Raw genomic sequence first — 14,971 nt, forward strand, 5'->3', positions numbered from 1 at the left:
CATGGATGGGAACATGGATGGGTACATGGATGGGTACATGGATGGGTACATGGATGGGAACATGGATGGGAACATGGATGGGTACATGGATGGGTACATGGATGGGTACATGGATGGGTACATGGATGGGAACATGGATGGGTACATGGATGGGTACATGGATGGGTACATGGGTGGGAACATGGATGGGTACATGGATGGGTACATGGGTGGGAACAAAGTGCTGGGGTAAATCAGCAGGTCAGGCATCTCTGGAGAACATGGATGGAACATGGATGGGTACATGGATGGGTACATGGATGGGTACATGGATGGGAACATGGATGGGTACATGGATGGGTACATGGATGGGAACATGGATGGGTACATGGATGGGTACATGGATGGGAACATGGATGGGAAATGGATGGGTAAATGGATGGGTAAATGGATGGGAACATGGATGGGTACATGGATGGGAACATGGATGGGTACATGGATGGGTACATGGATGGGTACATGGGGGGGGACGTGGAGTGGAACGTGGATGTGAACGGGGAGGTGGAATGGAACATGGATGGGTACATGGATTGGCACATGGATGGGAACATGGATGGGTACATGGATGGGTACATGGATGGGTACATGGATGGGTACATGGATGGGTACATGGATGGGTACATGGATGGGTACATGGATGGGATGGGTACATGGATGGGTACATGGATGGGTACATGGATGGGTACATGGATGGGTACATGGATGGGAACATGGATGGGTACATGGATGGGTACATGGATGGGTATATGGATGGTACATGGATGGGTACAAAGTGCTGGGGTAAATCAGCAGATCAGGCAACATCTCTGGAGAACATGAATCGCTGACGTATGGAAGAGAGGACCAAAGATTCAGGACCCCTTCGACCAATGATGACGTAGCGCGGCCGCCACCAATGAGATTCCAGCTCCGGAGCGTCCGGCGTCGGCCCAGGCCCGGGGCCCCGTCTACGCATGCGCGTTGCTGAGCGCCGACACATGGCCGGGGGGAGGGGGGGCGAACGCGCGTCACAAAGGGCGCGGGTGACGTCGCGGGGCGTGGCCGGGGGTTGTGGGCGGGGCCGGAGCCGCTGCAGCCGCTGCAGGGCCATTTTACTGCTGTCACCACCAGTGCCGGCCGGCGAGGCGCAGACAGAGAGAGAGAGAGATCACCGTCACAACCACATTGTCACCGACAGACATACACGGCAACAACAAGTATCGCAAACCCTGCTCCTGCCTTTTATATATATCTATCTATCTATATATATATATAAAAAATACTAGATCGAAGTATTTATTCTTCATGAGCTGCCGGCGGTTGCCTGATACCACCCCGATGTGTGGAGCACTGGTCTGATTTTTTTCTCTCCAGAGCCTGGCGCTGTGAAGTGAAGGAGGAAGGACTTTTTCTTTCCCCCTCCCCCCCTGAACTTGGTGAAGTGTCCAAAGCGTCGTGTGTTTGTTTCATCGCCTGCCTGCCTGCCTGCCTGCTGGCGACTTTGCCTTTCCCAGCAGCTGCTTTCCTTTAATTTTCTTTCCCCCTGGTTTGTTTTATTTTGTACCCCCCCTTCCCCCCTCTCCCTTCCTCTCCCTTCTCTTCCTTCCTTCCTTCCTCCCTCGGCCTTTCTGCCGCCCACCACCATGGCTCAGCAGCAGATGACGAGCTCTCAGAAGGCCTTAATGTTGGAGCTTAAGAGTTTGCAGGAGGAGCCGGTGGAAGGTTTCAGGATCACTTTGGTGGACGAGTCCGATCTCTACAATTGGGAAGTAGCGATCTTCGGTCCCCCCAACACGCTCTACGAAGGAGGCTATTTTAAGGTAAATGACATAGTCAGGGGTCCGAAGGCCCTATTTACATCCTGGATCGCCATGCCGATTTTTGCATTGCTACTGCTAATAAAGTAACTGTTGTCATTTAAGGGCGTTAATGCTCGCCAACATGTTTTTTTTAATTTCTTACGGCTGCAAATCACGAGCCCGTCTTGGATCAAGTGAAGAGCAGCAGCGAAGCGTTTTATTAACTTGGATAAACAAATCTTCCTCGCTCCCCTCGCTGTTTTGTGTCTTGGCTTAAATCGTTTATTTTTTAATTTTGGGAAGAACTAGATGTGTAGGTTCTTCGAGAGTATGTTTTAAGTTTGATTTCGCTTGTACGGTCTGATTTGTTTATTTTGCTTTCAAGTCGCATAGACTTTTAAGTAATCGTCCAGAAGGCTTCTTTGTGGCTGATACTGAGAAGTGCTAGTAACAGACACGATGCCTCTTCATTGTTTCTCGCGTCGAATTATTAGGGTGTATACGTATAATTTGAAACGACATGGAGTTTATGGGATACTTTTCTTAGACTTCAAGTGAAATCACTTGGTGGGATTTTAATAATTTATGGCGAGGATAAATATCGTGGCTTCTTAACAATGAAGAAGGAACGTATTGTTTCGTTCAGCTTCCACGTTTTGGTGTGAGACGGTAGAATGATTTAATTGAAGGTAATATAATGTGGCTCCTCATTACTGTTACTACTTTGAGAACATACCAATTTCAAAGATGACATTTTTTTGCGGCAATGGGTCTATTGTGCACTTTCTCTATATTCCCCATGTTGGATAGCGGAATAATCCTGGTAACTATCAAATGTAAATGTCATGAATTTGATTTAATTGTATTATATGGCTATATATGGATTTATTTTATATTATGCTCGGTGGATTAATTTGTACAAAGGAAGCCGCTGACTGCATTGAATCGCCCACCTGCGCAGTAATAAACTGCATTAGCTTCCCAGTATCCCTTATTGCAGCAGATCCCCTTGTCTTTCACCACCTCTTATTAAAGAGGATGGGTTACTAATGTTTTCTTTCAAACTCGTGGACTTTGGCATTCTAGGCCTTAAGTAAAAACCGTTTTGTAAATATTGGAAGCTGTCACTGGGAGAAAACGTCCATGCCATTTTTTAAAATAGAAACCTAATGTCGATTCTATTTACCGATACGGATAAAATAGTTTTTTTTACATTAAATATAAAATGTGTTGGTTTGTTTAATCCTGTTCATTTTTCTCTTGTAAGCGAATGTTACATGCCGCTTTGACATCGCATCTAATGGGGATAAAAGGCGTGTTATCCCCTGACCTTTATTCCGTTCTTGATCTTGTAATTGTATTTCCGTGGATTGGTTATCAGTTTTTCATTTAATTCGTAAAATTGTACACGTGTCACGTGTAATAAGGGGCAGAATGTCATGTTTCCCAATAAGCATAAGAGTATACATTATAAACCTGGGCACGCGTGGAAAGTGACCCATGTTATTGATTCCCTTATTTGTTTAAAAAGTAAATACATTTTGATTATCCATCTGAAATCTATCAAGCCTGTGCCGTTCATCCAGTTGGAAAAACCAATATAATGCAACTAAATTGATATGACTACTTAATTTATCAACTAAGACTAATCGAGTCTTGGATGATGTATATCAAACTCCTGAAAAGCTATAGTCTGGTTTGGACAAATGTGTTTGTGTTGCAAAATATCTATTTGGGCACCCAGCTAGAATAGAATTAGGGTAAGCTATGATTTTGACATTCTAAGGGTGTATCATAAGTTCTAATTAACATTTCCATGGATTAACCATTGACTGAATATCAGAAGACTGACCCATAGAATTGCAGCTCACTATATTTGATGGAGGGGTGAAGAGATAAAGCACTGGCGGGGAATGAGCTGGGATGGCATAAAGATTATTTGCATACATTAGCATATTTCTTCAATTCTACATGTCTCCACAGCACAATTTTCTCAGTTATAATTAGTCAAACTTTACCACGTTTAATATATAATTTTATATTTAATGTATTCCATGTGTGTGACTATCACAATATAGAAAACATGACAGTTTTTTGGAAAATTATTTGGCATTAGACTGAAAGATCCAATTCCAAATTTATCTTGGAGTAAATCCAATTCATCCAGTTGGAATAACCAATATAATGCAACTAAATTGATATGACTACTTAATTTATCATCTTAGATAAAGCGTGGTCTTGGATGATGTATATCAAACTCCTGAAAAGCTATAGTCTGGTTTGGACAAATGTGTTTGTAGTTGCAAAATATCTATTTGGGCACCCAACTAGAATAGAATTGGGGTAAGCTATGATTTTGACATTCTAAGGGTGTATCATAAATGTATCTTGAAGCCTTCAAGATATCAATAGGGAATCAATATAGTGTCACAATACAAATTTCCAAAAACAATTTACAGCCATCTGAGTAATTTTGTAATAACCATTGGGCACACACCAATATCTCACAAACACCATCTCATCATTGTATCTTGGGCTTCATAACCATTGAATAACAAAGCGAGGAAGTTATGCCTAAATCTTTTAATAAAGCTCAGGTTAGGCCACAATATAAGTGTTGCATTTAGTTTTCATCACTAGATTTGAATGATATGGAGGGCCTGGAGAAGATGCCTTGTGGTCTTGCTATAATGGTTCTCGGATTTAAATACATTTTACAGGGTTAGCCTAGAGAGCTGTTGTTCTCTGAGCAAAGGAGGTTGATGGTAGACTCTGCAATATACAAAATTATGATAGTTTTACATCAGGTATGTTGTGACTTTGAATGAGTGCCATAAAGACCAGAGCTGTCCAAATGAGGGTCAGCTGCCTGGATACACCAAATATTGATTGAGTGAACAAATATGGTTACAACCACATTTGATGCGCTCTGTGGCAAAATAGCATGTCGAGAACCTTGATATTTGTCACAATGGTGCAAAATATAGTTTAAGTTTATGTCAGATACTTGGTTTAATTTAGGCCAAATAAGATAGCTATATTGTCTGTGTGTTTGGCTAATGCATACAATGCATGGGTCATGATCATGTCAATTTCTAGACAATATTTCTTAAGTGGCCTCCCACTGTGGACCAATAACTCGCTTTCTTCACAAACGGTGCTTTTGTTTAACCTGCAGTGCTTGTAATTTCAAGATAGATGACAAGTTATAAGATTTAAAAGAGTTTGAAGGTTGGTTGTCATTTATATTAAAGGTTGTTAACCCACAATTCTTGATTGCAGTTGCTTCTCCCAAATAAGGCAATGCAAGAGACTGTAAATGCTGGAATCTTAAGTTAAAAAAATCTGCTGGGGGAACTCAGTGGGTCAGGGAGTACCTGTGGCGGGAAATGGACAGACAGCATTTCGGGTTGGGACCTTCCTTCAGACAGCTTGCTTTGCGTGGCTTTATGAAGAGAAATTTTATATTACTAATTTGATTTTGGTTTTGAGGTGGTAACCGCGGTAATTGAAGGCAGGGCAATAGATGTTGTCTATATAGCCTTTAGTCAAGCATTTGACAAGATTCTACATGGTAGGCTACTCAAGAATATTAAGGCACATGGGATCCACGGTCAACTGGGTGAATAGATTGATGATTGGTTTGGTGATATGGGCAGAGCCACAGTAGTGGAAGGATTTTTTTTCCGATTGGAATTTTGATTGGAGGTTTACCAAAGTAATCAATACTTTTTTAGATTTGTGCTATATAACAACTTGAATGTGATTGTAGGAGGTATGATTAATAAGTATGCAGGTGACATTAACATTGGTATCGAGGAAGGCTATTCTAAGCCAACAACATGATATGGATTAATTGAAAAATTGGGTGAAGCATTGGCAGATGAAATTTAATCCTGCTGAGTGTAAGGTAATGTATTTTTGTCAAATAGGGTTAGAATATATACAGTAAATGGTCAGAAACCAAGGTATGTTGATGAACTAGGACTAAGGTCAATTTTTAAAGTTTCTTGAAAAGGGCAACACAAGTGATTGGAGTGTTGCAGAAGGCATTTGTAATGCTTGCCTTCATAGATTGGGGAATAGAATTTGAATTGCAACTTTACGAAACATTGGTTGGGTTGCATATTTTTTACAAAAGTACTTTATTTACGGGTACAATATACATAATATTTAAAGAAGCACTTGCTCCTCCTCACTTGACTCAAAGCCATTGATTGTTGGAACAATCCGTTTTTTGCCAGTCCTCACCAATCAAAATCTGTTGTGTGTAAGTGGCCTTGACTGAGTATCAGCAGATCATACGAATGCAAGGAACAACATGGCTAAGTCCAATCCTCTCATTGCCAGCAAAACCCACATCCTGGAGCTCAGTTGAATTACAATGAGGCAAAGGAATCCTGATTGGTGCACCCTTATGCTTCATACTAAGCGTTTTAGTACGACTGTGATGGACTACCTCATCAGAAATAGGTGAGGAAAACTGGGGCCTTTGATCGGTTGTAGACATAAAATGCTGGTGTAACTCAGCAGGTCATGCAGCATCTCTGGAGAGAAGGAATGGGTGACTTTTCGGGTAGAGACCCTTCTTCAGACTGATGTCGGGAATGGGTGGGACAGAGATAGAATGTAGTTGAAGACACTAAGACTGGTGGGAGAAAGGGGGAGGGGATGGAGAGAGAGAGGGAAAGCAAGGCCTATTTGAAGTGAGAGAAGTCAATGTCCATACCGCAGGGGTGGTAGCTACCCAAGCGAAATACCCCAGAGGTATGAATATTTTGCTTGGGTAGCTTACACCCCAGCGGTATGAACATTGCCTTCTCTAACTTCAAATAGCCCTTGCTTTCCCTCTCTCTCCATCCCCTCCCCTTCCCAGTTCTCCCACCAGTCTTACTGTCACCGACTGCATTCTATCTGTCCCGCCCACTCCCCTGACATCAATCTGAAGAAGGGTCTCATCCCGAAACTTCACCCATTCCTTCTCTCCCGAAATGCGGCCCGCTGAGTTACTCCAGCATTTTGTGTCTACCTTAGATTTAAACCACCATCTGCAGTTCTTTCCTACACCTTTGATCAGTTGCTGAGTGGTTCATTCTTCTGTAAAAGAAGCCATAGGGAGAGGAGATTGCTATACAGAAGAAAGAACATGCATTTATACAACCACCATCATGATTGTAATGTTTGTTCCAATGTTCTTCGCAATTAAATATTTTTAAAGATTGCTGCTCTTTTATTGATAATCTGACAGTTGGTTTGTACAATGCAAATCCAAAGAGCAATAGAAATAGAACCATGCAGCACAGAAAGAGACCCATTCGGCCCACCTTGTCCATGCTGATCATAGAACCTATGTATGCTAATCCCATTCACCCACATTAGGCACATAACTCTGTGTCTTTCCTAATCGAGTATCACTGTCAATGCTTTTTCAATTTTGTATAGCATCTCCCTCCACAACCTCTTCTTTCAGCTCTTTCCACTTTGTGTGGAGAAAACCTACCCCATGGATCTCCTTTAAATTTCTCCACTTCATCTTAAACTTATCTATATTACTAAAAGTCTGATCTTGACCACTTCCTGATTGCGCTTTATATTGATTTTAGAAAAAACGCTGTCACGCATGGCTGTGGTTTTTGGCCATCTTACTCAGAGTCCCCCTTCGCTCATCAAGTGCTGAGGATTTTTCCTATCGATGAAAAATAAAAGAGTTATACGTGTTTAAAAATGTTGAGATTCTCTCTGTCAATCACGCCATGAAGGCCACGCCCTTTCTGGTGGGAGGGGGAAGGACTATAAAACCCAGAAGTGTGGGCGTGGCTCAGTCTCTGCAAGATGGAGGAGGGAGAGGTCACGACTCACTGTCTTTAGTGGCCTTGCACCCTGCTTGAAGTGGTAAGAAACTGCACTCTAATTTGGTGGCCTTGCACCCTGCTTGAAATGGAATTTCAAGGAATAGCCGTGAGTCAACTGCCAGCCCACCAGTCGTGAGTGAGTGAGCTGCCAGCACAACAGGCTTGAGTGACTGAGCCGCCAGCCCAAAAATCCATTTGGCCCACAAAGTCCATACTAGCCCTCTGGAAACCAGTCCCTTCAGCCCACAACATCCATCCAGAAAGCCCCCTCCACTGGTCACCAATTTTGGAATTGGTGGAGAGGTGGAATATTGCGTTGGGGGATCAGCCCTCCCGTGTGATGCTGGGACCCAAAGGGGTCCCACTTAGTCTAAATCTAAATTTATCTGCCCTGGGGGAAAATATTTTTTAATCCATAGATCCTTCTATAAAAAGGTTCTGACTATACCCTAACTATGCCCCTCACAATTTTATAATCCTCTGGTCACCCCTTAGCCCCCCTGCGTTCCAGTGAGAAAAAACCCAGCCTATCCAATCTCTAACCATTATATCCTCCAGTCCAGCAAAATCCTGGTGAATTTTCTTTTGCCCACTTTTAATGCTACCACATTCTTCCTCTTAGTGTGTTGACCAGAACTGTTGCCCGATATTCCCAGAATTACCAAAATTTTGTGTACAGGACCAAGTAAAGTTAAACCAACATAACATCCCAATTTTTGTTCTTAACCCTTCATCCTATACAGGAAGCATACCCATTTTTTGTTCTCAACCTTATTCTCCTGTATCACCACTTATAAGGATTTATAGACTTGCAGCCTAATGACCTTCTATACATCAGTGTGACTTTCCAAATGATCTATATCATTGGACAACAATCTTCTCTACAACTCCAACTTTCATGCCATTTACAAAGTCACCATCTACATTCTTATCCAAGTAATTTATGCATTTTACAAACAAAAAAAGGTCCCAGCAGGCATTCCCTGCAGTAGGCTACCTGTTGTAGATTTTCACCCGTCCACCACTACCCTTTATCTCCTATCACCCAGCCAATCAACCAGTTGTATAACATATTGATGAGGCTACATTTGGAGTCTTGTGTTCAGTTTTGATCTCCCATGCTATAGGAAATATATTGTTAAGGTGGGAAGAGTGCAGAGAAGACTTTTGAGGATGTTGCCAGGACATAATGAGCTATAATGAGAGATTGGACAAGCTAGGACTTTATACCTTGGAGTGCAGGAGGCTATGGGGTGATTGTATGGAGGTGTACAGACACATGCGGGGAATTGGTAGGATGAATTCACAGTTGTTTACCCAGGCTAAGGGAATGAAGAACCAGAACACTTAGATTTAAGGTGAGAGGGGGGGAAATTAAATCAGAAACTGAAGTGCAACTTTTTCCACCTAGGGGATGGTTGGTATATGGAATGAGCTGCCAAAGGTGGTAGTTGAGGCAGGTATAATAACAACATTTAAAATACACTTGGACAGGTGTATGGATAGGAAAGGTTGAGAAAAATATGGGCCAATATTAGCAAATGTGACTAGCTTAGATGACTGATTCTGACTCGAGTTAGAAACTTGATGGTTCAAAAGCATCAATACATAATCTACTCCAATACCAGGTGAGTTGAAAAGAATATTTTCAAACGAAAAAATTAAACAAAGATGCAGTCTGCCTACTGTAATGGCCATCGGAGATTGTACAGCACCCACATAAGAACAGTGTGTTCTACTCGTGTCCTAGCCAATTATATTTTACATCAGTCAATACCAACACAGTCAAAATAAGACACGATGTGCTGGAGTAACACAGTGGGTCAAGCAGCATGTCTGGAGAACATAGATAGGCGATGTTTTGGGTTGGGACCCTTCTTCAAACATATTGAGAGGGGAGGGGGGTAGAAAGCTGGAAGAGAAAAGGGCCAGGACAAAGCCTGACAAGTAATAGGTGGATACTTCCTATGCCCCTCCTCTCCTCCAGCTTGCTTCCCACCGCCCCACCCCATCACAATCAGCCTGAAGAAGGGTCCAGACCCGAAAAGTCACCTATCCACGTTCTTCCAAGATGTTGCCTGACCTACTGAGTTACTCTAGCATTTTGTCCTCTTTGTAAACCAGCATCTGCAATTCTTTGTTTCTACCAGTACAATGAACTCATCTACTTCTGCAAATCACTGCTAACATGGAATGGATGTTGAATTTCCAAATTGGGATTCTATGTGAGATTTAAGATATTAATAAGTTAACACATTGCATAACATAATGAATTTATATATGGCTGGTATCAGAATAGTACTGTACTGACAATGTGTGGGTTGTTTAACAGACAAGCTGATCAGAACCACAACAGAACTGGAGCAAAATTAACATGGAATATGACAAATGTGTTCAGTAAATACCAAATGTTTGACATGCTGCATGTTTTAGACAGGGCAAATTAAATATCCATTCAAACCACTTAGAATTTCCGATATCATGTAGTCAGTAGAGCAGAAGTATGAGAAATATGTCAAGAACAAATGGGATCCATTGGTTTTTGCAACAATGAGTTAATCAGTAGGCAGTTTACTAGAATTCTTGAAAACTGCCAATAAAAAAATAGCTAAATTTACAATGGTTAAGACCAAGATTGGTTCAGCAAGAGAATGGAGAAAGATGGCAGATATGGCAAGAGCTAAGAATTCCAAAAGCTCTTGAACTCTGCTCATGAAGATATCCATTCTTTTCCCAGTGCTCAACAAACATCAGCTGCTATTTCTTTGACAAATTCTCAAAAGTATTTAAAATGTTCCCAATCTATTTAACAGTGGACTTTTTTTCACTCTGTCTTGCTCAACTATTTATTCTCTAATTGATGTCCATAATTGAAAACAATTGCAAAAATCAGTGATGATAAAATACGGTAAGGAAATGTTTACAGATGCATCAATTTGCCAATGTGACTTGACACCTTGGGAAAATAGGTCATAATTAGAAAACTGGAAAAAGTATTGACTAAATTAAATTCTCCACTCTAGTTCATTAAGCTTTGAATCAATTCTCAATATGGTTTATCGAGACTTGAATGTGGTCACTTGTAGATATGTAGGTCACCTGTAGATATGTAGACCACATATAGTCTTGCCAATGTGCTCAGAACCTAATGCTTGGATGCCTAGATATAAAACGTGCACATTTTATTTTATATTTCTTAAAGGTAATAGAAAGAAAATACTGGTTTGATATTGTTTCAATAGAGGTGCATATTATGGATGGAAAAACATCTTTTGCATGTTACAATTAATATAAAAATCTTAAGCATATCGCTTTTTTTTTTTTTTTTACATCATACATCACTTGAAATAGTTAATTATAGTTTGCTCCATAGTTTTACAACTAATTCATTTTGTTACTCATCGCATTCTTCCTGTCCTCGGCATGTTCCAGATGTTGGTATGTAAGAACAATAGAAATGGGAGTAGACCATTCCTTCTGCTGGCTCTGCCATTCAATAAGACCTGGCTGATCTTGCCATTTTCCTACACCAGCCCTCTATCCCTTAATTATTTTTAATATTTAAAAAATCAATTGCCTTAATGCTATGACTGAGCCTCAAACTGCTTGGGGAAAGAATTTCAAAGATTCATTACCTTCTGGGTGAGAAACAAAGACATTTCCTCTGTGTTCTGAATGGGCAAAGCTTAGTTTGAGACCGTGCACCCGAGCTGTAGCTGGGTCCTGATTAAAGTCTGTATATTTGCAATGGAATGAGAATTTGGATGAGGCATTTAAAGTTAATGGTAGCTGAACACTGGGATGTAGAGTCAAAAGGCATCAAGAGACAAGAGAGAGAATATGGTGCCATAAGTGAAGGCCTCAAAACAAAGATATGTCTCTGTTGGGAAGTTTGATATCATTAGGTGAGCAGTAACCTGGCTATACCTGAAAAATGACACACTTGATCTATGAGACATCATAGTGGTATTTAAGGCAGACATTCAAAATGAATCTATCTAATTTGAAGATAACAGTACAGTTTTCCAAAAGTTTGGATAGTTGAACTGGTCTTGAATCACCATTACTAAGGCGCTTAGGAAAAGGGGTTGACAGCAAAGACGACTGTGGTTATGTAGCAAGGCTGCATTAAATGTCAGAATTCAAATAACTACCTGTGTCATTCATATAAAATTGCTGCTCTGAGGTATGCCTGATAACTGGTGTCATGAAACTCCCATAATGGATCAATAAACTATAAATGCAATTGGGAAAGTTCAGCATGAAAACAGCACCATCATGGTCTGGTACTGGAGTTAGAGCAGCTCGAGGAGAGAGAGATTGGGATATCTGCACAAAATGTTTGAGCATGGCTGAAATAGCTTTGAATAGCCCTGACAAAGATAAAGGCCATGGGATAGGTATCTAAAAGGGAGGTGTGTAGGGCAAAGCTTCAAAATCGAAATAGTTGTGCAGAAGAAAGTGTGAGCAGGAGTTGTATACTTGCCCCGTAAAGCTTGTCACAGTCTTAAACACTGTGTCAGTTCCTCATAGTCCCTGATTCCCAATCTTTCAAGAATTTATCTGTCTCCAGTGATTGAGCCATTTATGAAGAAGGGTCTCGACCCGAAACGTCACACATTCCTTTGCTCTATGGATGCTGCCTCACCTGCTGAGTTTCTCCAGCATTGTTGGCTACGAGCCATTTATGATTCACTTCCTTGTCGTAGGTTTCAGTTTATTATTGTCAAGTAGCGAGGTAGTGAAAAGCATTGTTTTGCATGCTACCCAATCAGATCAGATAATACGATACATAAATACAATTGGTAGAAGAACAAAGGGGAAGATACATTCAGAATATAATTCTCAGCATAGACACAAAAAGCTGGAGTAACACAGCAGGTCAAGCAGCTTCTCTGGAGAAAAGGAACAGGTGATGTTTCAGGTCGAAACCCAAAATGGTACCTATTCCTTTTCTCCAGAGATGCTGCCTGACCTACTGAGTTAAGGGCCTGTCCCACTTTCACGAGTTATTCATGAATTCTCCCGCGTTTTCCCCTCGATTCAAACTCGCATAATGTTCGTAATGAGTCCGTAGGAGTTTGTAGATATATCATAGCGGCTCGTTATGCCAGCCGTAGGTACTCGTGGCATCAGGTAAGTTGGGACGTTTTTTCCAGCCCGATAAAAAATGTCCACGAGTAAAAAAAATGGTCGGGATGAAAGAAATTGCAACTTTTTACTCGTAAGGAGGGCATTGAAATAGTCGTGGGAATTCGTAGACATGCTCGTAGGAGTTCGTGAACATAGTCGTGGAAGCTCGTAGGAGTTCGTAGATTACCACAATCTTGATTATTTTTTTTTAGGTCCTTTAAACTCGGCAGAGGTTTTGAATTAAGTCGTGAAAGTGGGACAGGTCCTTTACTGCAGCTTTTTGTGTCTATCTTCTGTGTAAACCAGCATCTGCAGTTTTTTCTTACACATATAATTCTCAGCACGTTCCATGGTCAAAATCCAATGTCTGCAATGGGGTAGAGGTGAATGGGACAGTAACCATTCAGAAGCCTGATAACGAAGGGGAAGAAACTTTTAGTGGCCAAGAAAGGTAAAGAAATTGCTTTTTGCTGGATCTGTTCATTTGTGTAAATTCAAAGGTGGTGTGTAAATCTAATTGCATTTCCAAGTTCTCTATGTGTATAGGTGCAATTGTTTGTTCAGAGTTGACCAGCACAATAAACAGGCGTATATACTTGATGTTCCTAATCTAAATCAGTTATGGAATATTTATCAGTAAAATATAAAAACACAAATACACTGTTTCCTTCCAACCTTTCTATACATCTTCCAGAACAGTGTCTATAGCTTAAGTATATGTCTGTGAGGTGGTATTTCTTTTTGTAATGGAACCCAGAGATTAAAAGCAAAATTGTATCTAGTACATGATAATTCTTCAAATCAGTGCCTTGCAAAGATTAAGTTCTGAGCTCCTTACTATAGTCATTGTACACTCATGACAGTTTGGCTAAATTCTGCTCTAACTCCATCCTCAAGTTTGCAGATGACTCCACTGTAGTGGGCCGGATCTCAATGTTGTACAGGAAGCTTAGTAATGTAGTATCAAGCCACCCACTTCTCCGTCGAGTTCAGCAAGACAAAGAAGCTAGTTGTAGAAACAAAGAACTGCTGATGCTTGAGGAGATTTTGCACTGGAGCAGTTAAAATGTAGAAACAAAGAACCGCAGAACTGCAGAACTGGTTAATACACAAAAGGACGCAAAGTGCTGGAGCTACTCAGCAGGTTAGGCAGCATCTCTGGAGAACATCGATAGGTGACATTTCGGGTCGAGACCCTTCTTCAGACTCGAGTTCAAGCGAGCTTATTGTCATGTGTCCTTGATAGAACAATGAAATTCTTGCTTTGCTTCAGCACACAGAACTTATTAGGCATTTACTACAAAACAGATCAATGTGTCCATATACTATGATATAAATATATACACACATGAATAAATAAAATGATAAAGTGCAAATAACAGATAATTGGTTATCAATAGGGAGGTTTCACGGCAGTCGGGTCACGACCCATGACCCGTACTGTTGCTAGGCTACTCCAAATGGATTACACGCGATGTACTGCAGGTAGGCACTTACCATTGTTTCCAGCGTAGCGGGCCCGTTAAAACCCGCTGAAATTATCAATTTTTGCGCTGTAAATAATTATGGAAATCGGGATAAGCGTGTGAGACATTTAGCATACTTCACAATTCCAAAAGTGAGGAGAAATTACGGTAGATAGAAACGAGAGCTGAAGGGACAACAACAGCCAGAGTGCTTGGCGAACATTGGCTGTTTGCTCACTGCATTTCATCAACAGTAAGGCATTATTTGTGTTTTTTCTTGATTCCTTTGGCATCTAAAAAGTTTCAGAAGTGATAAATCTGGCTGTAATTTTTTTTTAAATCGGCCATGGTTCTCGTGGGTTTTTACATACAAAATGAAAACGCATCTGAAGAAAAATTTACAGCCAGATTTATCACTTCTGAGAATTTTTAGATACCAAAGGAATCAAGAAAAAACACACATAATGCCTTACTTGATGAAATGCAGTGAGCAAACGTGATAATTCCCAATATTTTCAATGTTTACCAATCACTTTAGCTGCTGTAGTCCCTTCAGTTCTCGCTTTTCTATACCTTCATTTCGCTTCACGTTTGGAATTCTAAAGTTGGGTACATGTCTTTCACACTTACCCCGACCCACAATTTTTTTCAGTGCAAAAATTCAACATTTTGGCGGTTTTTAACAGGTAGGAAAGTACGCGTT

General features: G+C 40.9%; 1 protein-coding gene across 2 annotated transcripts in view; it reads left to right on the forward strand.

Moving 5' to 3' along the window:
- Window positions 1-1,108: 1,108 nt before the first annotated feature.
- Window positions 1,109-14,971, forward strand: part of ube2r2 (ubiquitin-conjugating enzyme E2R 2) — a 73,537-nt gene continuing 59,674 nt past the window's right edge. The window contains exon 1 of one of the 2 annotated variants that reach the window (XM_055632570.1): window positions 1,109-1,838. In XM_055632570.1, coding sequence (XP_055488545.1) covers window positions 1,662-1,838 — 177 coding nt within the window. In that variant the 5' untranslated portion in view covers window positions 1,109-1,661. The remainder of the gene's footprint in view (window positions 1,839-14,971) is intronic. The other variant, XM_055632551.1, reaches the window with a different exon arrangement.

The sequence above is a fragment of the Leucoraja erinacea genome, chromosome 1 (genome assembly GCF_028641065.1).
Source record: "Leucoraja erinacea ecotype New England chromosome 1, Leri_hhj_1, whole genome shotgun sequence".
Lineage (NCBI taxonomy): Eukaryota > Metazoa > Chordata > Chondrichthyes > Rajiformes > Rajidae > Leucoraja > Leucoraja erinaceus.